Here is a 24,410-nt window from a genome sequence, read left to right as displayed (position 1 = left end):
TTGTTTTTGTTTTATTTTGTTCTTTGGTTTGCTTATTTGGGCCTTTTTGGCTGTTACAAGTGCTACAATTAATATCTTTGTTACACAAATCTTGACGCATATCTTTATGTCTTTTGAATTCCTGGAAGTGTAGTTGCTGGGCCAAAGGATATTGGATACATATTATCAACTTGTCTTGTAAGATTGATTTCGCCCATTTGCACTCTTACAGGCAATTTCATAGGACTTCACCGGGGTTGCCGGTGTCATTAACTGTCAAAGCCAACCTGGAACTTCCAGCCTGGCCTCTGGTCTTGTTTCACTTTTTCCCGCCCACTCCGCACACCCGCTGTGCGCCCCAACCCCCCTCGGTGCAAGATGGCCCGCCCCTTCCTTACTCTCACTGATTTTGTCCAATCAAAAGCAGCCTTCCCCAGTATCGCCACGCGGTTGGTGAGTTGAAGTGTCCGTCGCGCTCCGGGGCGGGCGGAGCGACTTGACGGACGTGGACACGGACCAGTGTTAGCGCGAGCGGACCGTGCGTGGCGTGCGCGGCGCGCTAGGCTGGAAGCGCTGGACCTGCGAGGTGTGTGCTGGCGGGTTGAACGGTGAGAGGCTCGGCGGCCATGGCTCCCAACGTTCCCGCGGCCGAACCGGCCCCAGAGTGCCCTAAAGGCATACGGGCCGTGCTGCTGGGACCGCCCGGAGCCGGCAAGGGTACCCAGGTGAGCTGCAGGGCCGGGCTTGGCAATGGAGCCGGTGGAACTCCAAGGTCAGGACGGCCGAGGTCCGGATCGCCCTGGAGCGGGACCGTGGCTTTAGGCCTGGGGAGGGGGTGGGGGTGTTGGTAAGGCCTTTGGGAGAGGGTGCAATTGGAGGTTGGGGAAGTCTGAGTTAGAATTAGAGTTCTGGAGGCACCTAGGCTTGAGGTGTCATGTTGGGGGATCAAAGGACTGATTTAGATCCTTTATAGGGTTAGAAGCTGAGAGGCTTTGAGCGGTAGGGTGAGCCTTGAGTTGAGGCATCTTGATTACATCTGAGCAGAGTCAGGGACCCCAGATTCCCTGCGATGTGGGGAGTGGATTGTCCAGGGTTATGTTCCAGGCACCCCGTGTAGGGGAACCTTGCTTGTAATGATTAATGACTAGGCGGAGGAGCATCTCCAGCACGTGGGGCAGAGTGGGAGCTGGCCTGTGCTGATTAGGAGCACTGAGAGAAGTGAGGTATGACCTGCCTGAGCCAGTTAAGTTGGGGGAATGGGAGAAGGTACTTCAATGTACAGGTAAGAAAACAAGCCCAGAGAGGTCAGGTCACTTTCTGAAAATAGCAAAATTGACTTCCTGCAGTCTGGAACCTCAGGCACCATGGGGCTCTAGGATAGATTGGAGTCTAAAGTTACCTGCTGCCTTAGCAGAGTGTGGGTCCTCACTTGGTATTTGGGCTCTAATGGATCCATAGATCAGGGTTGGGATTTATGATCTCGTTTAAGAAGCCCATAGGTTGGATTACCAATGTCCCCTTCCTGCCCAAGGTCCCTGGCATTGCCCCCCAGGCCACAAGTTCTTGCTTGTTCTTAGATTCTAAAGAGGGAATTCCTGAAAGTCTGAGCGCCTAAGTGAATGGTGTTCTGGGGACAGCTCTGTGCCCACTTTTCCTTGCACTTGAAAAGATCTTGTTTTACTCATTCTTGGGACCCCTCTGGCACCCAGAACATGATTTGGCACTTGATGGTGTCGGAAATGGATGAAGGACATAGATTAATGTGGGTGATGAGAAAGGAAGTCTGGAAGATTCAGCTCATTCCTGATAAATGCTTTTTGACTCTGGGCACTAGGTCAAGAACGACCACTTTTCCTTTTCTCTCTATAGCTGGGGCTGATTGATCCTTGGAACCTACTGTTCCCTAATCCTCTTGTCCTCGGTAACTTTGAAGTCTCCTCTTTCCTGTTGCCACCACCATTCATTATTAGGGAAACTGCTGCCTAGACTCTGAGTCTGCAAGTCCAGACTCTGCAGACTTTTGCTGTGAGTGACTGAGTATAAACAGGGTAGCTCAAATCACCAATTCTTTTTTCTTAGTTCATATGGAAATTAATAATTTCAGTAGTTGCGTAATGAACAACCCATCCCAGTGCTGAGACGAGGGTTTTATAGTCTAGCAAGCTTTGTAACTTGTGAGCCTAAATGTTCTCACCTGAAAAATGGCGATATCTATCTTACTTAAACATTTCGTGAACACCAAACATTGAAGGTGGAGCAGTGAACAAGACTGATAGGGTCCTTACTCACGTAGACCAAAAAGTTGACAAGGATATTGGAAGATCATATTATTAATATACATGTGTAAAGCACCCCCAGGTGCCTAGATGATGACCTGGTACATCGTAGGTGTTCAATAATTATTGACTCCCTCATCTTTTTTTTTTTTTTAATGTTTATTTTTGAGAGAGAGAGAGAGCAAGGGAGACAGAATCTGAAGCAGGCTCCAGGCTCTGAGCTGTCAGCACAGAGCCCGACACGGGCTCGAACTGACAAACTGTGACATCGTGACCTAAGCTGAAGTCAGACGCTTAACCGACTCAGCCACCCAGGTGCCCCTCCTTCGTCTTAATGCCACGTTTCCCTTCCCCCCAACTCGGATGTATTTCAGTGTAAAGGGTAACGTATTCAGGAAGTTTTGAAGAATTTTATACTTATGAGCTGATTTATAAGGGTGTGCGTATGTTGGGGCGTTGGTCAGAGAAGGCTTTGTGGAAGTAGAGGAGAGGTATTTGGGACTTGAGGAAACACAAGTTCTTTAACGTCTGTACACCTTTCTTTTCATAGGTGGAAATATAGGAATACTGGTGGTGGTAGCTTTTGGAGTTGAAAAAAACAACAGTGTTCATAAATCAGAGGTTGTGCAAAGTGGCAGCAGCATTTAGCCTACAGATACATCCTAACTTTTTTTAATGAAGAGTTTGAATACCCAAAAGAAGACTGGGTGGCATAGTGGGTCCCCATGTACCCATTATCCAGCCCCAGCAACCATCAGCTGGTGGCCATTCCTTCTCCATCCACTTCTCTGCACAAAGTATTTTATTATTAAAAAAAAATGTTTTTTTAATGTTTATTTTTGAGAGAGAGAGAGACAAAGAGCACAAGAGGGGGAGAGGCAGAGAGAGAGGGAGACGCAGAATCCGAAGCAGGCTCCAGGCTCTGAGCTGCCAGCACAGAGCTGCTTGAACCCGCGAACGGTGAGATCATGACCTGAGCCGAAGTCGGACGCTTAACTGACTGAGCCACCCAGGCGTCCCGTCTTCACAAAGTATTTTAAAGCAGCTCCCAGATCTCATAACCGGGGTGTGTTTCCTGTTTTCTCTGCCTGCCCCTGTGCACAGTTTTTTTCCATGTGTCCAACTTATACCAGTTCTTCATGGCCAGGCATGTGCAAGCAGTCAACTGCCATTGTGCAGGTCAGGCTCCGTCAGCTGTGTCCGTGCAGTGACACAACACCTAAGACCCACACTCTTGTTCCCTTTTTACAGTTAGAAAACCTGAAGTTCCAAGAGACAGTTCTCTAGTTTACCTAGGAAGTAATTGGCAGGTCCTGCGTCCAAATGGCTCCAAAGCTCCTGCTCTTTCAGTTGCTGTCTCCTGCCCTGGGTTCGATTTTTCTCCTACCCTGTACATGTGGTGTTTGATGATTTTGGTGCTGGAGATGCAGAGAGCAGCCCTTGCCCCAAGAGGATACAATATACTAAAATAGTCCCCCTTTGCCTAGTTCTCTGACAGGCCCCGAGTCAAAGAAGTTACGTGTGTTATCTGATTTAATCCTACAACCCTAGGAGGTAGGTCCTGTTGTTATCCATGCCTTTTACTGATAAACTGAGGCCCATAAGCTGTATCTTACTCCCAGGTAGTAGCAAAGGCAGCATTTGAACTCATGACGGATTCTTGAGCAGAGTCACCATCTTTCACTGTTGCTGTGAATCTAGGTGTTGAGGCAGAGATAAACACGCATGCAAACAATGCGTACTGGTACAAAGTACCACGTGGGAAGTATCGGGTGAGTGACCCTGACAAACGCTAGGGTAGTTCAGGGTCACAAACGCTAGGGTAGTTCAAGAACCATAATTTGTTGAGAATATTCCTTTCTTCCTCTTACCCACTTAGTGACGTTGGTAATACTATCCCCAGTTTATAGGTGAGAAAATAGTCTCAGAGAATCACCGGCCTGAGGTTACATGATAAGTTAAGAGGCAGAGCTGAGATTCAAACACAGGTGTCTGTGCTCTTCAGAAAACTTTTTATTGAAGTATAATATACATGGAGAAAGGTACAAATACTATAAGTGAGCAGCTTGCTGAATTTTCAGTGTGAATTTTCACAATTACATTTGTGTAGCCTACATCCATATCAGGAAACATAATGGTGAAGTCCTTGTGCTCCCTTCCAGACACACACACACACACATTTTCCCCCCAGGACAGCCACTAAGGCTCTGGGTTGTTACTGTTATTTTCTAATAAGGCCACATAGTGTCATGGGTAAGAGCTGGGGCTTGCCCACTCTGCTGTTACTAGCTCTGTGATGGTGGGCACTTTATATATGAATTTCATTTATAAAATGCAGATAAAAATAGTTTCTTCCTCATGGGCTTGTTGTGTATTACACATACTAAATACAGTAGAACAACGCATGGAAAAATCGCTTGGCATGTTGCAAACACTCAGAGTTAGCTAATGTTGATACGAGTCCTCATCAGAGGAAGAAGGGATAGTTGGGAGTACTTTTGGTGGCAGAAATATGCTCAGAATTTGCCTGCAGGGAAGGGTAGAGCTTAGACCACTGGAGGAAAGAGAGAGGGCGTTCCTGCACAGAGAAGAGCCAAGGTCCTCAGAGATGCTTGTGTTATGTATTCGGGTGTCATACATAGAGCCGCTGTTTACAGTGGTGCTGGACATACAGACAGGGGACTGTAGAGGTAAATTTGAAGAGCTTGGGAGGATTAGGACGTTTATTGTGGAGGACACTGAGTGCTAGGCTAAAATGTTTGTAGTTTTTCCGCTGTGGCACTGAGGAGACATGGAAGGCATCTGAATGTGTGTGTGTTGGGGGGCTGGGGGCCATGCCCAGTAGTATTTTAGGAGATGATTACAACTGCTTATTCAGGAGCACTAGACCTGGGAGTGGGAAAGACTGCAGGCAGAAAGATAATTTCAAGGTGAGAAAACATGTGGGTTTGAGATTAAGTCGGATCTCAGCAACTGATAATTTCCCCTTTATTTCACTAAGTATCAAGCACTATGCTGAATACTTTTGTATACATCATTTTTATTAAATCCCCATAACAGCTCTGAAAGTAGATACTATTTGCACTCTAGTGATGAAGAAACTGAGGCCTTAAGAAGGCTGCATAACTTGTTCAAGGGGATACAATGAGGAGATTGTAGATCCCAGTTTCCAGCCCAGATCTGTACCACCAAAAACCCCATCTTGTGCCACTGCCCCAGGGCTTCTCAAAGGGTGCATGGGAGTCCCAGGGTGGTGCCTGAGAACCAGTCAGCCGTTAACTTTAAGGGTGGGCCTGCCTTGGTAATTTTAGCGTGTGCCCCAGATGACTGTGATAATACACTGGAAACAGAGAACATTAAACCGCCATGCTGTCTCCCTAGTGGTTTTAGCCCTTCTTATCCATGCACCCTGGAAGCCTACCCCCTCCCCAGCAGGGTTCTCGCAGAGGTGATGAGCCTATTTCTTGGTCCATGGCCAGTGAGACACAAGTGTCTCAGGGCTTCAGCAGCAAATGTGGTCCAGGGGCCAACAGCACAGCCAGGCCTGCAAGCTTCTTAAAAATGCAGATGCGGGGCGCCTGGGTGGCTCAGTCGGTTAAGCGTCCGACTTCAGTTCAGGTCATGATCTCGCGGTCCGTGAGTTTGAGCCCCGCGTCGGGCTCTGTGCTGACCGCTCAGAGCCTGGAGCCTGCTTCCGATTCTGTGTCTCCCTCTCTCTCTCCCCCGTTCATGCTCTGTCTCTCTCTGTCTCAAAAATAAATAAACGTTAAAAAAATTTTTTTTTAAAAATGCAGATGCTCACGGGGCACCTGGGTGTCTCAGTCAGTTAAGCCTCCAACTTTGGCTCAGGTCATGATCTCGCAGTTTGTGAGTTCAAGCCCTGCGTCGGACTATGTGCTGAGAGCCGAGAGCCTCGAACCTGCTTTGGATTCTGTGTCTCCCTCTCTCTCTCTGCCCCTCTCCCGCTCGTGCTCTGTCTCTCTCTCTCTCTCAAAAAATAAACATTTAGAAAAATGCAGATGCTCAGGTCCTACCCTATATAATCAGAATCTGCCTTTTAGCAGCACCCCCAGGTGATTCGGAGTGGAAGCAGTACTCTAAAGCATAAGCTTGAAGTTGAGGGGCATACAATTCAGTTACTTCATCAGGCTGCTTCTGTCACTCGCAAGTAAAGAGTAATGCCAAAGAGAACGACTATGGAGAGAGGTCCTTTATTTATTGAATGCCTACTGTGTGTCTGATGTTTTCGGTGCTGCTTTCATTTTATCCTCACAACTGCCCAATGCAGCAGACATCCCCGTTTGACTGGTGAGGAAACCGATGCTGAGAAGTTAAGTAACTGGCCCGAGGTCACACAGCCGTTGAGTGCCTTAGCCAGGATCCCTTTGTAAATCCGACTGATTCCACAGTCCATGCTCTTTGCCACCACACTGACTCCCATGCAGCCAGCAGAGAATGAAGGAGTTATTCTTCTGCCTCACTTGTGTCTTCCCTCGTGGAGTGTTCTCCCACACAGCCACAGCTGTAGGATCCAGTCCTCTGGAACAGCACATAAAGAATCCCGCAGTCTGGGGTGGGGTGGGGTGGGGGATAAAAATAGAACAGGTTCTGTGGTTACAGCTCTTCTCTGGTGTTTTCATCAGCCTTTCGCCTTGAACAAGCCCGATCTCCAAAATGTTCCCCCAAGTTAATTTCAACAACCACGGAAAAGATTGGCAGAAAAGCTCAGTTCTCTGGGTCTGCAGCCACCACGCCAGCCTGGAGGACCAGGTTTTCCACTGCCAGAGGGTCCTGACCCTCACTGGTTTTCTGAAGGGTAGTTTTTAATGCCTTCTTCAGCTGGACTCCGTTTTGCTATGAAGTTGTTTCTTTGCTTGAACTGAATCAGCCCATGAATCACAAGAAAACTCCCAGTGAACTGGTTTGGATAAGAATCCAGCCATACTTATTTTATAAAAGAGTTGAACCAAAAAGCTAAGTGTCAAGCTTCTTGAACTGATTCCATTCCTTGTAAGTTCTGCAGGGGTGGGGGGTGCCACTACAACCAACATTGGACTGTCCAGAGTGGCTTCCGGTTCTCGTCTTTATTCTGATGTATTGTCCACCCAGCCAGGAGCTCACAGAAGACAGGGTCCGTATCTCTTGTTTTCCTGGCTGCCAGCAGGGTTCTTGGAAGAGGCATCAGTGTTTTCTTTTTGTATGAACGAACATGGAATCTGGGCAGGGGTTACAGTACCAGCTAGTTGCGTACTTACTATGTGCATGTGCCATTTGATCCCATCAACCCAGTGATGGAGGTACAACTACTGTTTCCATTTAACTTAGAGGAAATTTGAAACTTAGCAAGGTAATACCATTTTTCTCGAGTTACATGCCATTGGTGCCTGAAACCCAGGTATGTTGACTCTGAATCCCAAGCCTTTTTGTTTTTAACGTTTATTCGTTTTTGAGAGACAGAGACCGTGTGAGCGGGGGAGGGGCAGAGGGAGCGTGAGACACAGAATCTGAAGCAGGCTCCAGGCTCTGAGCTGTCAGCAGAGAGCTAATGCAGGGCTTGAACCCGCGAACCGCAAGATCATGACCTGAGCCAAAGCTGGACGCTTGACTGACTGAGCCACCCAGGCGCCCCTGAATCCCAAGCTCTTGACCAAAAGGCTATACTGTCTCCTAAAACTACTATGCAAGTGTGTACTGTTTGCCAAATGTTCTTCTTATGCATCCTGTCTGATCCTCAGAGCTACTTTCTGAAATGGGGCCTTTTTGCCTTCATTTTAAACAGATGAGGAAACTGAGCCCCTGGGAGGTTAGTAACAGGAAAGGAGAAAAGCCAGATCTGCCTGGGGGAGACCTGCACTCCACCCTGCCCCAGCTGCCTCCCAGGCCCGTGGCCACAGTACTTGACACGCACACATTCATTCCTTCGGCAAATGCTCATTCAACACATTATATGCCAGGCATTGTGCTGAGTGCTTTACATACAAGAACTCCTTTAAACTTCACAGCAGCCGGGGTGCCTGGCTGGCTCAATTGGTAGAGCGTGCAATTCTCGATCTCACGTTTGTAGGTTCAAGCCCACCTTGGATGTAGAGATTACTTAAAAATAAAATCCTTGGGGCGCCTGGGTGGCGCAGTCGGTTAAGCGTCCGACTTCAGCCAGGTCACGATCTCGCGGTCCGGGAGTTCGAGCCCCGCGTCAGGCTCTGGGCTAATGGCTCGGAGCCTGGAGCCTGTTTCCGATTCTGTGTCTCCCTCTCTCTCTGCCCCTCCCCCGTTCATGCTCTGTCTCTCTCTGTCCCAAAAATAAATAAACGTTGAAAAATAAAATCCTTGAAAAATAAAATAAAAATTGGGGCACCTGGGTAGCTCACTCAGTTAAGCATCTGACTTCAGCTGAGGTCATGATCTCATGGTTCATGGGTTTGAGCCCCGCGTCAGGCCCTGTGCTGATCGCTCAGAGCCTGGAGCCCGCTTCACATTCTGGGTCTCCCTCTCCCTCTGCCCCTCTCCCATTTACACTCTGTGTGTCTCTCTCTGTCTCTCTCAAAAATGAAACATTAAAAACATTTTTTTGTTTAATAAATAAACATTAAAGGAAATTTAAAAAATAAGTAAAAATAAACTTCGCATGTCCTGAAGGGCTGGTACTGCTGTTTTTATTCTTCCCATTTATGAACTGAGGCCTTTGTGTCAGTAGTGTGTGTCTAGTGGAATTAGTGGTAGTAGCTAATATTTATGACCCGCTTCTTGTGTGCTAGTTGCAGTTCTAAGTGCTTTACATGCCTTACGTCATATAATTCTTATAACCCTATAATCGTATGTTACGTATACTATAAGGTGCTCTTATCTCCATTGTAGGTAAGGAAGTCAGCGTTTGCCGGGGTTCACACACCCAATGAGTGACAGGGCCAGGTTCACACCCAGGCAGTCTGATGCCACGGCCTGCCATGTTAACCCTGTCTTGGTCTTTGTCTTCCCCTCCACAGGCACCCAAATTGGCTGAAAACTTCTGTGTCTGCCATTTGGCTACTGGGGACATGCTGAGGGCCATGGTGGCTTCTGGCTCAGAACTGGGAAAAAAGCTGAAGGCAACTATGGATGCCGGGAAACTGGTAGGTTTGGTGGTACCAGTGAAGGTTGATCTTCCTGCGTCAAGATCTGCGCTGCCTGATTTGGTGGCCCTGGCCACATGTGACCGTGGAGATTAATTTAGACTTAATTTACCTGAAAATTCAGTTTCTCGGTCTCACTCTCCACACTTCAGACGTTTGTTAGCCAGCACAGGTGTTTCCATCACTGTAGAATGTTCTGTCGGACAGCCCTGTGCTGTGGGGTGTTTTAACAAACCAGCACACTTTATGAATGTTTAGAGGAGCGAGTTTCTTGGTTCATTCTGAATTTGTGGCATGCATTTTATTCACCATATTCTTGAGGTTCCTTTGTGCTGATGCATTTTATAATACCCCCAAGTTTTAGAGCCAGAAATTAAACTGCCATCCTTAGGCCAGAGCTCAAGCATGTATCCAAGAGAGGACACGGGAAACCACAGAGTGTTTTAACTCTATTTTTGCGGCTCTGTGTTCCTGTGTCTCTAACAGAGGAGTTGCTTGGCGATTAACAAGTAATTTTTCCTACTTGGAGGATATAATAGCATTTTCTTAGGGCTTTAGTCCAGTTGATCTAATTGGACAATTACAATCTATTATCTACTAAATCTTCTTTGATTAGTGCCATAGATTAGTTGGAACTGAGTTATTCTGGGACCTGGCCTCCGGGAGTCACCTTCAGAAGTCATTTTGTGGAGCACCTGGGTGACGTTGGTTAAGCGTCTGACTCGATTTTGGCTCAGGTCACGATCTCACAGTTTGTGAGATCGAGCCCCCACGTCCGGCTCTTCGCTGACAGCGTGGAGCCTGCTTGAGGTATACCACCCCGCCACCCCTGCACATGTGCTCTCTCTCTCCCTCTATCAAAACAAATAAATAAATAGACATTTTTTTTTTTAAGTCATTTCGTACTTGGCCCTCTGGTCTTTTCATATCTTAGAATGTTCGTTAAGGAAGGCGCTGGGTTTTGCCTTTATCCCTGAGATACCTCCTGGTAGGCTTTGAGATTCGGTAGCCATATCCGGTGGTGCCCTGCCTGCCCACCTGCCCCTTTACTTCTGGCTCTTTCCCTTCGTGTTTGTGAAACCTTGAGTTAAGCTAGAAAGCCGAATATTTTGGACTTTGGGTCTTGGCAGAAGATCTTGTACTGAGAAAAAATTGGGATATTGCCATGAGATTGCTTATCTCCAGCCTTTACTTAGTCACACAGCTTGTACTTTGTCCCCAAGTTCACAGCTGGTCCCGGGAGATAAGAGCATTAGCTACCAAGATGGGCAGCCTTCACTGTCATACTGGTAGAGAACTTCTCTTTCTATGAAAGCTCAGAAGGAAAACCAGTTTTCAAAAGCTGGGAGGGGTCCTCATTGGGGCTTTTAGAGAGGCTTACAAGTCTGTTGGGCTGGAGCCTCACTTCCTTGGTTCTGACCCAGTCTTGCCAGTTCAGTGGCCTTCTTTGTTACCTCATGTCCAGGATGGCCTGGCCCACTTAACTGTTAGCCTAATGAGAACCGTGAAATGGAAGGTTGGTCCCTTTCTGCATTTTGGTCAACACCCTCCTCAGGTGAGCACTCAGCCATAAGCCCTCACCTTTTTTGTGCTTTGAGGACAACTGCTTGCTGATGAGCTGTTATCTGATGGAAAGGATTCTTTTTCTTTTTTTTTTTTAAGTTTATTTATTTTGAGAGAGAGAGAGAGAGAGAGAATATATATGTGAGTGGGGGAGGGGCAGAGAGAGAACCCCAAGCAGGCTCTGTGCTGTCAGCTCAGAGCCCGCAGCAGGGCTTGAACTCATGAACTGTGAGCTCATGGCCTGAGCCGAAGGCAAGAGTCAGACGTTTATCCAACTTAGCCACCCGGGCGCCCCAGATGGAAAGGATTCTGATTAGTGTCTGGAGAGGGCCTCAGGACCTAACACATGGAGTGCTTCTGTTCAGATGACAGCGAGTGGGATCCTCTTCTTCACCCAGATTATACAGGAAAATCTCAAGGGAAGAGAATGTGTGTATGGCAGCCACAAAAATCACGAAACTGAATTTTCCAAATGGAGCCATTCCACATTTGCTCAGATTTTTGCTTCTCTGGGGCCACAAGAATATGCTGTTTAGTAGTCAGGTTGTATAGACACAAACTAGTGGCCCTGGAGATGGGCTCATGTCATGTAATTAACAGATTTCAACCCATGGCTGTCTTGTTCTTGACTTCCAGGTGAGCGACGAAATGGTAGTGGAGCTCATTGAGAAGAATTTGGAGACCCCTCAGTGCAAAAATGGTTTTCTTCTAGATGGCTTCCCTCGGACTGTGAGGCAGGCAGAAATGGTGGGTGCCTTGCATTTTGTGTCACCGTTGCATGAAGATGAAGGCTTGGCCCTTTATCTGTTAATTCCTTTGAGGGAAATGGCTCCAATCAAGCTCTGGTAGCTTAGGTGGGCCACATACTCTCTTACAGCTTGACAGCCTCATGGAGAAGAGGAAAGAGAAGCTTGACTCGGTGGTTGAATTCAGCATCCCAGACTCTCTGCTCATCCGAAGAATCACAGGAAGGTATTTGTCCTCTGAAGGTCCCTTCTGGTCCTGCCTCCTCAGAGCTTCGTCAGACCACCAGAGCTGCTCTTACCGGACCCAGCCATGCAGCTTAATGCCATTTTAACATGCATTGGTCTTGTTTGGTGACATCCACTGATGTGGTGGCGTGGGATGGGGATATGTGGAAAGAAGAACAAGGTATTTGAAATCAGACAGTGTCTCAGTCCTGTCACCTTTTCACTCCGGCCCTAGGCAAGTTTCCTAGCCTCTCCACGGCTGGTTCTACATAGAGTGGGGTTAATACCACCGGCTGCAAGGAACCGTGGTGCATTTTGGATACCACGAGGTACACAGTTCAGAGCCTTGCTTACAGTAGGTGCTTCCAAAATACTACACTCCTTACATGGTTACCTCCATTTCAGGGCTCTTTGAAATCTGCTTTCCATTGGAAGTTGCCGTACCTGGCTGTAGGCTTTGTATTAATTGTGAAAATAATATGACCACCTACGCAAAGTTTAGGAAATGGAGGAACATTTTGCTCCTGGTACAGCCGTCTCAGCCAAAGGCACTATTTCTTTGTTACATGTTTTGTTTCAAAGTACTTGTTTCTTGGGGCACCTGGCTGGCTCAGTCGGGAGAGCATGCAGTTCTCGGTTCGAGCCCCACATTGGGTGCAGAGTTTACTTAAAAAGAAAAAAAAAAAAGAATAAATAAAATCTTTAAAGTACTCGTTCTCAATATTGAACAGAGAAATGTTTCTGTTTTTGTTTCTGAACACATTTGCTCTGAAAGGTCGCCACTGCTTTAGGCTACAGTTTCCTCTACCCTATTTCACTGTCCACTCTGCCATCTGCTTCTCGCCTTCCAGAAATATGTGGGAAGCTCTCAGCCACTAATAGACCTCCCATTCTCATCTTTATTGTGGGCTATGGCTTTTATATCCCTTGTCATTTTATCGGAGTCTCAGGAAGATGGTCAGCCTACCAACTTGAACCAGACATCCGTAACCATTATTTTTAATTGCTGCACAGTATTTCACAGTAGATGAGCCATCATTTACTTAATTGTCTCCTTATTGTTGTACAGTTGTGGTTTTTCTAGATGTCTACTACTAAATTGATGCTGTGACCATCATAGTACATGTAAATGTTGGGGTTTAATTCGAGGGAAAATGCTTTCTTGTAAATTTTATGGCTTTGATTTCCTAATGAGGTTGGACATGTTTTCCATGCGTCTGCAGTCTGTGTCTTCATGGAGAGAGGCAGACATGTAAACAGACAGCAGAGTGAGTGTTACAGGTGTTTTCCTGAGAGGCTTTATTAGATATGGTGGGATCCACCTTGTATTAATTTTCTATCCAAATGTCCAGGTTTCACGTTTCTAGCTATTCCATAGGTGCCTTCAGTGCAGGAACTTTTGGGTTTTTGCATCCCCACTGGCACAGAGTAGACAAAGTTGATGCAGGCCTACAAGTGGTAAGGTTGATAGGAAGACACATTACCAGGGCTGGGAGCCCTAATGTACAAAGCAGATGTTAGTTGACCCTGGGGTCCTTTGCTTCAATCGGCCCAGCTTCCTGAGTGCCTGCTCTGTGTGCGGCACAGTACTAGACTCAGGGGCAGGGGACCAGGCAAGGGTACAGAAGAACAATATGCCCATCCCTGACCTCAGAGAGTCTATAAGCCATACATGGAACCCGAGCTGTTTAGCACAGTGGGTAGTCCTAAGGAGCGAGCCTGGGAGCAGGGAGGAAGGGCTTCATAGTGTCAACTTGAGCTTCCTGGGTAGAGAAGATTTCAGTGGGGCTTTCTGGGAAGGGAGTAGAGGCAGGAATGAGTATAGGTTGCGGGAGAATGGGGCTAGTGGCAGAATGTCTGTCCAGAGTTGGAGGAATAATCTGGCAGGCTGAGTCGTAGAGTGAGCGCTATTAGAAAGGCAGGATAGGGGCGCCTGGGTGGCTCAGTCGGTTAAGCGGCCGACTTCAGCTCAGGTCATGATCTCATGGTCAGTGAGTTCAAGCCCCGCATCGGGCTCTGTGCTGACAACTCAGAGCCTGGAGCCTGTTTCAGATTCTGTGTCTCCCTCTCTCTGACCCTCCCCTGTTCATGCTCTGTCTCTCTCTGTCTCAAAAATAAATAAACATTAAAAAAAAAAAATTAAAAAAAAAAAAGAAAGGCAGGATAGGGCTTGACTGGGGAAGGTTTGCCAAAGTGAAGAAGAGGTAGATGCATCAGGAGTCTTGGGATGTTGGTTGGGTTTTTTTGTTGTTGTGTTTGTTTTTGTTTGTTTGAGAGAGAGCGAGTGCAAGTGGAAGAGAGGCAGAGAGGGAGACAGGATCTGAAGCAGGCTCTGCGCTGACAGCAATGAGCCCAGTGTAGGGCTCGAACTCTCAAACCACGAGATCATGACCTGAGCCAAATTCAGATGCTCAACCGACTGAGCAACCCAGACGCCCCCGTGAGTTGTTCTTAAGCTGTGAGGTGTGGCAGAAACAGCATTGTAAGAACATTAGTTTGGCCCTCGCATACAGGCTAAATTGGGGGAAAGGAGAAATGGACAAGACCCACCTAGGAGCCTGATTCTGAGCCACACGTGAAGTTACAGAAACTTTCAACTGGGGTTGGCTGGTGGGGAACAGAGATTCTGAACAAACTACAGGATTGTTGTAGAGGATGAAGAAGACTCAGTCTCTCAGTTTGGGGGTGAATGTTGTCATGTGACCCACTCCCTCACAGAGGAGGGGACAGGCCAGGCCAGAATGTAAAGGCGTTTCCTTTAAGTTCACTCTGGATCAGTGGCAGAACTAGCACTAAAAGCCTGCTTTCTGCCTCCTAGTCTGCTGCACTGATGGTTGGAAGAAAAAAAAGTCAGGATCTAGTCTGTTAAATACAGCTCTTATTTAAATGTGACATAAGGACCCCACTGTAAATATCTTTTTGATTAGCTCTGACCTCACTTCTGACAATTTTATGAATCATTATTTTATTTCTTGAATATGTATGGTTGGTGGATTTTGGTTGTAACTTATTCAATGTTGGCTCTCTAGTATCCTGATTATTCTACCAGTTGGCTCTCCTGATGTCTCAAGCCATCCCCATTTTGTGGATGAGAAAACAGGCATCTGAAGTGTCACACTCAAGGCAGCAGTGGCTCTAGAATCCCAGCCTTGATCCCCTCCACAGTGCCACCCCCACCTCTAGGTCAGGCTCAGTGGCTCTTAGAGCTGTTTTGGTTGGTCCTGAGACCAACCCCACTTTGAGAACTTGGACTTTCTTTTTTTTTTTTTTTTTAATGTTTATTTTTGAGACAGAGACAGAGCATGAACGGGGGAGGGTCAGAGAGAGAGGGAGACACAGAATTCGAAGCAGGCTCCAGGCTCCGAGCTGTCAGCACAGAGCCCAACGCGGGGCTCGAACTCACGGACCGTGAGATCATGACCTGAGCCAAAGTCGGATGCTCAATCGACTGAGCCACCCAGGCTCCTCCAGAACTTGGACTTTCTTTCATTTCCCCTCTGGGGAATAAGCCATGCGTTCCCCTTAAAGTGAAGTCCATGTGTAGGGAAGTAGCAGAGTGTTGTATGTAACTGGAGGGCTGGGGGAGTCCAAGTAAGCATAGTGATGTAGGCACTTGGGGAGGAAAAGAGTCGTGTGTGCTGCAGCCTGGCTGCTGTGTGCCTTGTGCTTTCCAGAAGGTGAAGAATCACGGTCCACGTCTCATGCCCGCAGCCCTTCCCGCAAGGAAAGCTGTAGCTGATACCAGTGGCCTCTCCCTGGGTCTCCCAATGGATGCCATTCCCCAGTGGAGGCACGCAGGGAACCTCTCCAGCGACTCCAGTGAAAGAGGGCCAGACCTCCTGTCACGTGATAGCACGTCCAGGCCACTCAGTAGAGCTTCTTCACTCAGCCTCACCTTGCCCCCACCAATGTTGTAAATGGACCACTTGGCCCTTCAAAAGTGTGCTGTCATTAAAATTCACTATTACGCTTTACAAAGGTGTCTGCCCAGGCTTTGATAGTCTGACTCAGACTTACCTTCCCAACTCAGCTGATGTGGTGAGATATCAATCCCCTCAGCCATCAGAGTGGCTGGGCAGGCCTGGATTCTTCCAGAGGGGCAGGCACCCAAGTACTGTATATTTTGTTCTGCACTTGCCAAGAGGTGAAAACGTTGGGAAGTTCTGGTTTAGCAGACCTTCACAAGGAGAGCAGCCATCAGTTAAATAAGGAAGTCTTGGTTGGCACAAAATTGGGGAACCAGATAGGTGCTGGCTGCCAAGCAGTGTTTGGCCTGCCTTCTTCCCTTCTGAGGTTCTTGGGCTCCTGTGGCGTAGCCACTCCTGGTCAGGAACATGGTACAGATGGAGTGACCAGCTTGATTTTCAGTGCCAAATAAATGCTTATTCTTGGGCACCCCGTGACTGGTCGCGTCAGTGTGTCTCCTGGTGCCAGTATTCATACTGCGCTCTGATGCTTGGGTTGTCTTTTATCTACACGATGCTGGAGGTGTGCTGCACCGACTAGTGGTGTTTGCACCTACAGGACACGTTGTTCCTGTTGCACCTTCCTGCTTTTTATAACCAACTACGATAGAAAATACGGTTAGGTTCTCTGTCCTCTGTCCTCCCATAGCACTTTGCACAAATCTCGATTAAAGGATTATCGTATGTACTTTAGTTTTTTTTCCCCATTGTCTCTTCCCACTAAAGTAAGCACTGCTTGTGGTCAGGGATCTTGACTCGCTGCTCTGTAGCCCTGGATTCAGCGTAAGGCCTAAACCAGACTAAGCACTTAGTAAATAAATGTTTGTTGGGTGAATAGAATGAATGGCTGTGTGAGACCAGCACCGAGTTCCTGATGAGTTAGGCACTTAGGCCATCCTCGGCAGCCAGACACTCAGTGACCATGTTAGGTCAGAGTAGAAAACGTAACTCCTTACGGTGTAAGCTCTCCTGGAAGCCCCGTTACCTTCCCAAGCAAGCGATGCCTACAGCTGGGTTCTGTGCTGGGCACAAGTCCTCACATCTGGCTTCTCTGTCACTGCTTGTCAACTTGGAGACCTCTGGGGTGCGGGGATACTTTCAGGCAACCTGACTCATGTTCATCTGCTGTCTTTCAGGCTGATTCACCCCCTGAGTGGCCGTTCCTACCACGAGGAATTCAACCCCCCAAAGGAACCCATGAAAGATGATGTATGTAAACTCAGGGCAGGAAATTGCCTTTTCTTTCCTTCCCCTCTCTTCCTTTCTTTCTGTTGTTCTTTGTTCTTTCCATCTTCCCTTTACTCCTACCAATATTAATAACCATGCAAAGTATCACTACTACGTAAATCACATGGGCTGTGGCTCATCTATCTAGACAGCGCCTCTCCAGGTGGTTTATTGTTTGAGGTAGATACCAGCACCGGCTACTTCACAGTGCCCAGTTTATACCTGTCTTTTGTCCAGAGCAGCCCCTCTCTGGCATCTTGGTGGCCTAAATGGTCGACTAATCTCAGGAGAAGGCTGCTTGGAAGCCTAGAAGTAGAGCCAAGCTGGGAGAACAGTACTGAAGAGAAATGTGTTGACTGGTCCTACTTCAGAAGAATGTCTTCTTCTGGTGACTCTGCTGTATCCTACAGAATCAGACTATTTGGGCTGGATTAACGTTGCTAAGTTCTTAGGACAGTCTTTAGTTGCTTAAAGATGTAAAAGGGAGGGTCTCGTACATGTTCACAGTAACATTTGCCATAGATAGTCCATTTTGTCTGTTTTAGAACATGCAGTAGGAAGAATTTTCTGGGTTTGCCTTTGTCACTTGAGACAAGTTTGTCAGGTCATACAGGTTTCAGAGCCATAACGTCAGCTTAGTCACATTTCACAGGGTTGGGAATTCTGCCATTCAGAGCTCTTTCTCGCTTCACCTGCCACTCTCAGAATGGTGATGGCCGACACCCTAGTAAAAACACCAACCACTTTGGTGACTGAAGTTACAATTGCGTATTCTCCTGGTCCCAGGGGCCTCTGACTTTCCACTTCTGATCCTGGAAGCATTTTTCTTGAGGGTGAACAGCCTAAGCAGAAGCTGTGAGAGATAGGCCTTGCCCGTCTTGCTCCCTCAAACCCCTTTCCTTATGCTTGCTGTCTCAGGCTCCCCAACTTCTCTGGACGGGTTGGTCTGTTCCTGGGACCGGCTTGCCAGGAGTAGCAAAGTTCTTTATAGTTCTCTAGTGGGGGGGAATCTACATTGTCTGTCTTTCTCTCTGATGGACTTGGGGATCAGACAGCATCACAAATCGGCATCCGGCATTAGAGAAGGAAACCTTGCTAACAGTCCCAGACTTTCATTGCCCTCTTCCTGTTCTCAGATCACTGGGGAACCCTTGGTCCGCCGATCAGATGATAATGAGAAGGCCTTGAAAATTCGCCTGGAGGCCTACCACACTCAGACCACCCCACTGGTGGAGTATTACAGTAAACGAGGGATCCACTCTACCATCGACGCCACCCAGACCCCCGATGTCGTGTTCGCCAGCATCCTAGCGGCCTTCTCCAAAGCCACATGTAAAGACTTGGTTATGTTTATCTAACGTTGGGTCCAAAAAAGGAGTTTCTGTCTTCTTCCTATCCCTGTTGAGGGTGTGGTGGGGGTTGCAGAGCAGGCAGAGGGAAGCTTCCTCAGGCCAGAAAGAATACCATCTGATGTATTGATTAAAAAAGCACTTGCCTGATGTATCTTTAGTGTGTGTGCAACTCTCATCTCATCTGTCGTGTGTGTGTGTGTGTGTGTTGGTTTTAAGTACGTGGACACTCTTCTTTCTTTCTAAGATACAGACAAAGTTGCTTAATCAGCTGTTTGCTTCTTTAGCCATACTCTTGATTTTTTTTTTTTTTTAACCAAAGTAACTTAAGTTGGGTCTCTACCAGGCACCCCAGTTCTAAAACCTCATGGTATTTATTCCATCTCCAGTGACTGAGTGGAAGTCTGGGATCACGTAAAGTACTGCAGGGCCAAAGTTCCTGATGGCAGATTGTTGGTGGAGAGTTCCGCTTGCTTTCTAGCCCCACAGTGGAAAGCCACCTGAGTCAGTGTGTGGCTGTGGATCATTAATTTTGTCCCTAAATGGGAGGCAAAAGGCATTTACGTTACAGATTCCAGAAATTACTGGGAAAGGATATCACCATAGAAAGGTCCAAGCCAAGTCGGAATATTTTTGTGATCTGCATCACAGTGCTGTAAAGTAGGGATCATTTGGGACCTGTGTTTGAAAAGTGAATTGTTGCCAAAGAATGAAACCAAGCAGATGGTCCTTTTGAATTCAGACTGTCTTCTGAACATCCAGGCTGGGCATCTGAGAACAGCCAGTTCACTTCCCAAAGAGAGACCAGGGTAGGTTTGTTTGTTTTCATTTTTAATGTTCGCCTCAGTTTCCAAGTATGAACAAAACAGTAATTTGGAGGTGATCTATTCTTGGCCTCGTTTTTATTAGAATTTACTCAAACCTAGTCTCTCCAGGATATGAAACCCAAATCAGATGTGTCCCTTTTAAACTCAAACTCTCTCCCCTCCAGATCTAATCCTTCACCCCTGACTTCATGATGGTGGTAGCCACAAACTCCCCAAGAAAAGATCACCCAAAAATAAGACCACCTATGACAGTAACCAACTTGTATTCCTAACTTCAGCTTCTCAGCTATCAAGCATTTCCTGAGGTCCATGCTGTGCCTCTTGAGCTCTGGTTTGATTTGTGGCAGACAGATCAATTCATAGACTGTTAGGGGCCACAAAACAGTGGCCTCTGGAAAAGCCATTGGAAAACCAGGGGCAGGTCCAGTATATAATGCCACCTGCCCCAGCATAATCTGCCGACTTGGTGCGTTGGGCTCTAGAGTCCCCGTGCCCATCTGACCTGAGTCTCCTGCTGTCTGTGGAACTGTCAGAGGGCTTGTCCCCTGTCCATCTGGAAGCTGGGCATGGGTATGTGGCCATCTTGCTTCCCTTTTGTCTGGTTCAAGTGAGTGCCTGCTAGCTGTGCTCTGCCTTGTTTCCCTGGCTGTCACCTAACCCCACCCATTCAGAACAGAAACCTAGTCTGTCACGGGGCATTTCTGGGAAGCATATGACTTCAAGGAAGAGGAGTGAAACCAAAACTATGAGCTGTGTCTGCAGGGGCCTGGAGTCCTCTGGGTGAGGGTGGCCTCATAGGCCTTGGAGTTGATTCCCCTTTCACTGGGGACAGTTGCAGGCACTCGGCCTCAAAGTTGAGGTCTTTGAATGTTTGCTAATTGGATGTGCATGATCCTTGCTCAAATATTTGTCACCCATCCGTATACATTCACATGTGCATATTTGGGCTGCTGATGAAACTAGATCCTGTGGGACACATATGCCCTCTTGGGGGTGGTTAGGATTTAGAGTTTTGCTTCCTTTAATTACAGAGCCTTAACCTCGGCAGGCATGAGAGCTTTCTCCTGACAGAGAAATGTCCAGTGTTTGATGCATTTGGTTTCTGGGGCATGCATGCCAGCCTTCCCTGATATTTACTTGGTTTTTAAAAACCCATTTTGTTCTCTCTTGTTTCCTCTCTGTTTCAGCCTAGTAACAGAAGGCCAGGCGAGACTGCACCACTGCTCATCACCCCGCGGCGTGATCCCTGCTCTTAGGTGCTGGGCGGAGGGGAGGGGTGGTCAGGGTGAGGATGGAGAGGGAAGAGTGGTGAGGGCCCAAAAGGAGTAACAAAGAGCAGCAATGTGGTAGTGAGGCCGTCTCCTTGAAACATAATAGAGGAGTCTGGAAGAGTACAGAGGAAGGGGGAAATTAAACTGATTAGAGTGTGTAAGTAGAAATAGGGAAGTGCAGTATTGTTTCTAAGAAATTGAAGTTTGATTTACTGTGGATTCGTGACAATATTTTTTAAAGCCAATGCCCTAAGACCTCAACTTTTATCTCAGAACCTCATGGGCTGCCAGCCTAAGAGTGCAGGAAATCAAACTGTTCTGTCTCTCCTAAAGCTTGGAACAGACAGGGTTTGACTAATGTCCCTGACCCTGGTTCCCCGCACCATGAGATCAAAAGATCATCTCCACATGGGAAAGAGATGGGGGTGGTGGGGGGGGGGGTTGGCAGGTATGGGGTTCATGGGGGCGGTGTGCTCAGCCAATCAAGTTTACTGCAGTTGTGGGGAAGGCAGGGCTGGTCTCCCTCCTTAAGAGTACACCACTGTTTACCAGGCCACCCGTTCTCACGGGTCAGCTCTCAGCAGCCACCCAGCATCCCTACACTCTTGCCATCTTCCATCCACAACGTGTGAAGGGACTCTTGTTAATAAATGAACAAGTGTCCTAAGCAACATCATCCAAAGACTGTCCTTACCATCCTCAAATCCTGTGACTGGGATCACTCGTCAGCACTGTGATGTATTATTTTCAATGAGGTGCCTTTCTTAACTGACCAAATGCTGCCTTGTTTGGCCACTAAGTCAATAAAGTATGTTAAAAATTTGTATCCCATGTTGTGGCATTTTTTGAGAGGATCTGGGCTAGAAAGATGGCATTGAATTCTGAATCTGGCTTGGAAGCGCCTTCTTGTCACTAGCAGTCACGAAACAGGGAGGTCCAAGTGTGTGCTCTTAGGATGAGCCGCACCCTCTTGAGCCTCAGTTCAGATGCAGGCTTTTCTTGCACCGGAGGACAAGGCAGCTTGGCTTAGTGGGGACGGCGCTGTGCCTGGAGCTCAGAGGATGTGCGGTGAATCCCGGCCAATCATTTACTCTGCTCCTGTTTCCTTGTCTGAAAAAAGAGAGGCGTGATGCCACCTTCTCAGACTTGTTGGCATTAAATGAAGTTTATAAAAAGAAGCTTTGTGCTTGGTGGCTGGCACACAGCACACTCTTGATAAATGTTAGTTGGATCCGAATAGATACAAAAATATCTGCTTCATGCCGGGCTAGATAATTGTTGAGTGGACAGTTGTCCACAGCCTAGAAAGCCAGTGCTTCTCATTCCTAGCCAGATTTTTGGCTGCCTCTTCAACACTCCTGGTTGCTTCTTTGTAAATCCATTTCTTCCTCAGCAAAAGTGCCAAAATGAAGCTTTCATGCTCTTTGGAAGGGCTGCCTTTGCCAGTGAGGTTTCTTTCTTTTCTTCTTTCTTTTTCTTTCTTCTTTCTTTCTTTCTTTCTTTCTTTCTTTCTTTCTTTCTTTCTTTCTTTCTTTCTTTCTTTCTTTCTTTCTTTCTTTCTTCTTTCGAAGTTTATTTGTTTTTGAGAAAGAGAGAGCATGAGTTGGGAGGGGCAGAGAGAAAGGATCCCAAGCAGGCTGCACTGTGGTGTCAGCACAGAGTCCAACACAGGGCTCGAACTCACGAACTACAAGATTGTGACCTGAGCCAAAATCAAGAGTCGGAAGCTTAACCAGCCCACACATCCTTGCTAGTGAGGTTTCTGAGAAGTGACTGCTGTTCCCCAAATCAGAGGAAGCTGTGCTGGAAACACCGCCATTCTTCAGGCTTTCTTGTTCCGGAGAGATCCAGAGTGGTCACAGGCATACTAAATCCTGCTTCCTGAGCCAGCTCCTCCCTCCACTTCACCACATCCCCACCTGTACAGTCATTTCAGGTGCCAACACGACTCATTTGCTCTGATCTTTTCGTTCCCTGAGCTGTTTAAATGTCCTGTGAAAGTATTCTTCCTTTCTTTGATCATCATCTAACAAACTGGGGGAAATATTTGTGAAACAGCCAGGAGACCACGTGGTATGGTTGAGAAGAATGGCCTGAGAGAAGACCACATCTTTAGGCTTGGTTTCCTCCTCCGGAAACCGATTGGACAAGGGAACCACTCCCCTGCCTGGAGCACCGGTGTCAGGCCAGGTACTGTGCACAGGCTGCAATAGCCACGACCTCGCTCAGTCCTCCCAGAGCATCTGGGGCAGTCGGAACTATTGTCCTCCTATTTTAAGGTAAGGAAACCAAGACTCGGAGCAGCGAGGTCACACGGAAGAGGCCAAGTCGGCACTCGAAAAGCAGTCTCTGACGCCGCCGTCTGTCCCCTTGACCTTGTTGCTGAAGCGATTTAGTGACCTGTGCAGCGCTCTGCAACAAGACGGGCCCCTCCAGGTGGGTTCTTGTTCACGGATGCTCACTGCCAGTCGGAGGACCCAGGGAATGTGTCTTAGGCCCTCTTGTGGGCACGGAGCATTGCAGACAGAACAGAACGGAATGAAGGGCAACCTTGGCCCTCAGGAAGCCTCACCAGTCTTTCTTAGACCACTAAATGAAGACAGATTCTGGCCGCACCTCCTCTGCCACGAGGCCTCGGGTGAGTTATCTCCTCATCAGTAGAACAGAAATGACCCTTGCCCCTCAGGTGTGCTGGCAACACTGGTGACCCGGATTCCCTGTACACAGCACATGCCCAGGACATGATGATGGAGTTCAGAGAGAAAATGCAAGCATTGGCGACAGCTGTCATCTTCCTGACTTTCAGGAACCAGGCCAAGGACTCTTAAGCTAGGATCCACTAGAAGTCCATGAACCTGTAAAACTGCCTGCAGAATTCTGTATTTTCGTATTCTCATAATTTCTCACGGGTTAACGTCTACTTAATGCTTACTGTATGATAGGTTCTGCATACACTATCTCACTCAGTAACCCTGTGGGAGTGAGTGCTGCTGTTACTTCTACGTGATGTCTGTGCATTTTGAGGTCCGCACATCTAGGAGTGACAGAAGCCGAGAGGGAGCCCATCGGCAGCTCCACAGCCTGGCATCTTACCACGGCACCGTTGCTTTGACACGTTGCTGGGAGCAGGGAAAGACTCTCCAGGCACTCACGATGCAGAGGAGTCCACGAGCCATACATCTGAATGAAAGGAGAAGAAAGTCGAGGCCGTTTGCCAGTGTTGCCTCAGGTAAGACAGTTTTCTATTTCGTCCTTCCCTCGCTTCCCTGCTGTGGGTGCTGAAGCCCCAGTGCACTGGATTTGCAGAACTCTAGGAGCCACTCCTGTTCCAGAAGGCCAGAGGAGCAAGTTCCTGGGGGGAGAGAGGAACCCGTTTTCCCGGCCAATACCTTCTGGAAAGGGCTGCAGCAGGAGGGTGTCTGTACTGGTTCCACTTCACGGTCACTCCTTTCAGACCGCGGGTCCACACAGCTAGTGGCGTGGCATGATCGTAACCCCGAGGGACCACTGCCCTGCTGGCATCTCAGGCACATGGCAGTTCTGTGCTTAGAGTCACGTGAGGCAATGGGACGATAAGGGCAAGACCAGATCCTCTGCAGGTAACCCTCAGACTGAATAGATCTGCACTTTGGGGGTAAGATCACTAGGGGGCAAATCATCACATTGGATGGGGTCCCTTACAGAAAGGCTTTGGGGACGGATTCCTCTGAGCTTAGAGCTAGGAGATCACTTACCTTCCTGTTCAGTTGGTGTGCATTCTTCTACTGGTAAGAAATGCTCCATTTTCTGCTGTTTTTCTCTTTGCCCTGGCTGTGAGGAAACCCCTTGTGTTTGATACTGTGCTTTTCCTCCGTCAGGGTTTCGTAATAAAAT

The 24,410-nt window shown here is 47.8% G+C and overlaps 1 protein-coding gene across 3 annotated transcripts; it reads left to right on the top strand.

The window, feature by feature from the left end:
* The first annotated feature begins 477 nt into the window (after nucleotides 1–477).
* AK2 (adenylate kinase 2) lies at nucleotides 478–21,363 on the top strand. 3 transcript variants are annotated; one of them, XM_043578651.1, is made up of 7 exons: nucleotides 478–704; nucleotides 9,239–9,364; nucleotides 11,564–11,674; nucleotides 11,805–11,899; nucleotides 17,000–17,072; nucleotides 18,227–18,422; nucleotides 20,454–21,363. In XM_043578651.1, exons 1-7 carry the CDS (start codon nucleotides 606–608, stop codon nucleotides 20,456–20,458), a joined length of 705 nt encoding a protein of 234 aa, XP_043434586.1. In that variant the 5' UTR covers nucleotides 478–605; the 3' UTR covers nucleotides 20,459–21,363. The 3 variants fall into 3 exon arrangements, with proteins under 3 accessions (XP_043434586.1, XP_043434585.1, XP_043434587.1); XM_043578650.1 differs by lacking the exon at nucleotides 20,454–21,363 and having other exon boundaries at nucleotides 512–704; nucleotides 18,227–18,593; XM_043578652.1 differs by lacking the exons at nucleotides 11,805–11,899; nucleotides 20,454–21,363 and having other exon boundaries at nucleotides 541–704; nucleotides 18,227–18,264.
* Nucleotides 21,364–24,410: the final 3,047 nt, after the last annotated feature.

The sequence above is a fragment of the Prionailurus bengalensis genome, chromosome C1 (assembly GCF_016509475.1).
Source record: "Prionailurus bengalensis isolate Pbe53 chromosome C1, Fcat_Pben_1.1_paternal_pri, whole genome shotgun sequence".
NCBI classification, from domain to species: Eukaryota; Metazoa; Chordata; class Mammalia; order Carnivora; family Felidae; genus Prionailurus; species Prionailurus bengalensis.
Note: the sequence above shows the minus strand (reverse complement) of the source record. Positions and strands in the feature narration are given on the sequence as shown.

What these genes read in the sequence shown, in the direction of transcription:
- AK2 (XM_043578650.1), top strand. Translation starts at nt 606, where the DNA reads ATGGCTCCCAACGTTCCCGCGGCCGAACCGGCCCCAGAGTGCCCTAAA. An exon ending in CTGTGAGGCAGGCAGAAATG is followed by an intron (nt 11,675 to 11,804) that starts GTGGGTGCCTTG and finishes ACTCTCTTACAG; the next exon opens with CTTGACAGCCTCATGGAGAA. An exon ending in ATCCGAAGAATCACAGGAAG is followed by an intron (nt 11,900 to 16,999) that starts GTATTTGTCCTC and finishes GCTGTCTTTCAG; the next exon opens with GCTGATTCACCCCCTGAGTG.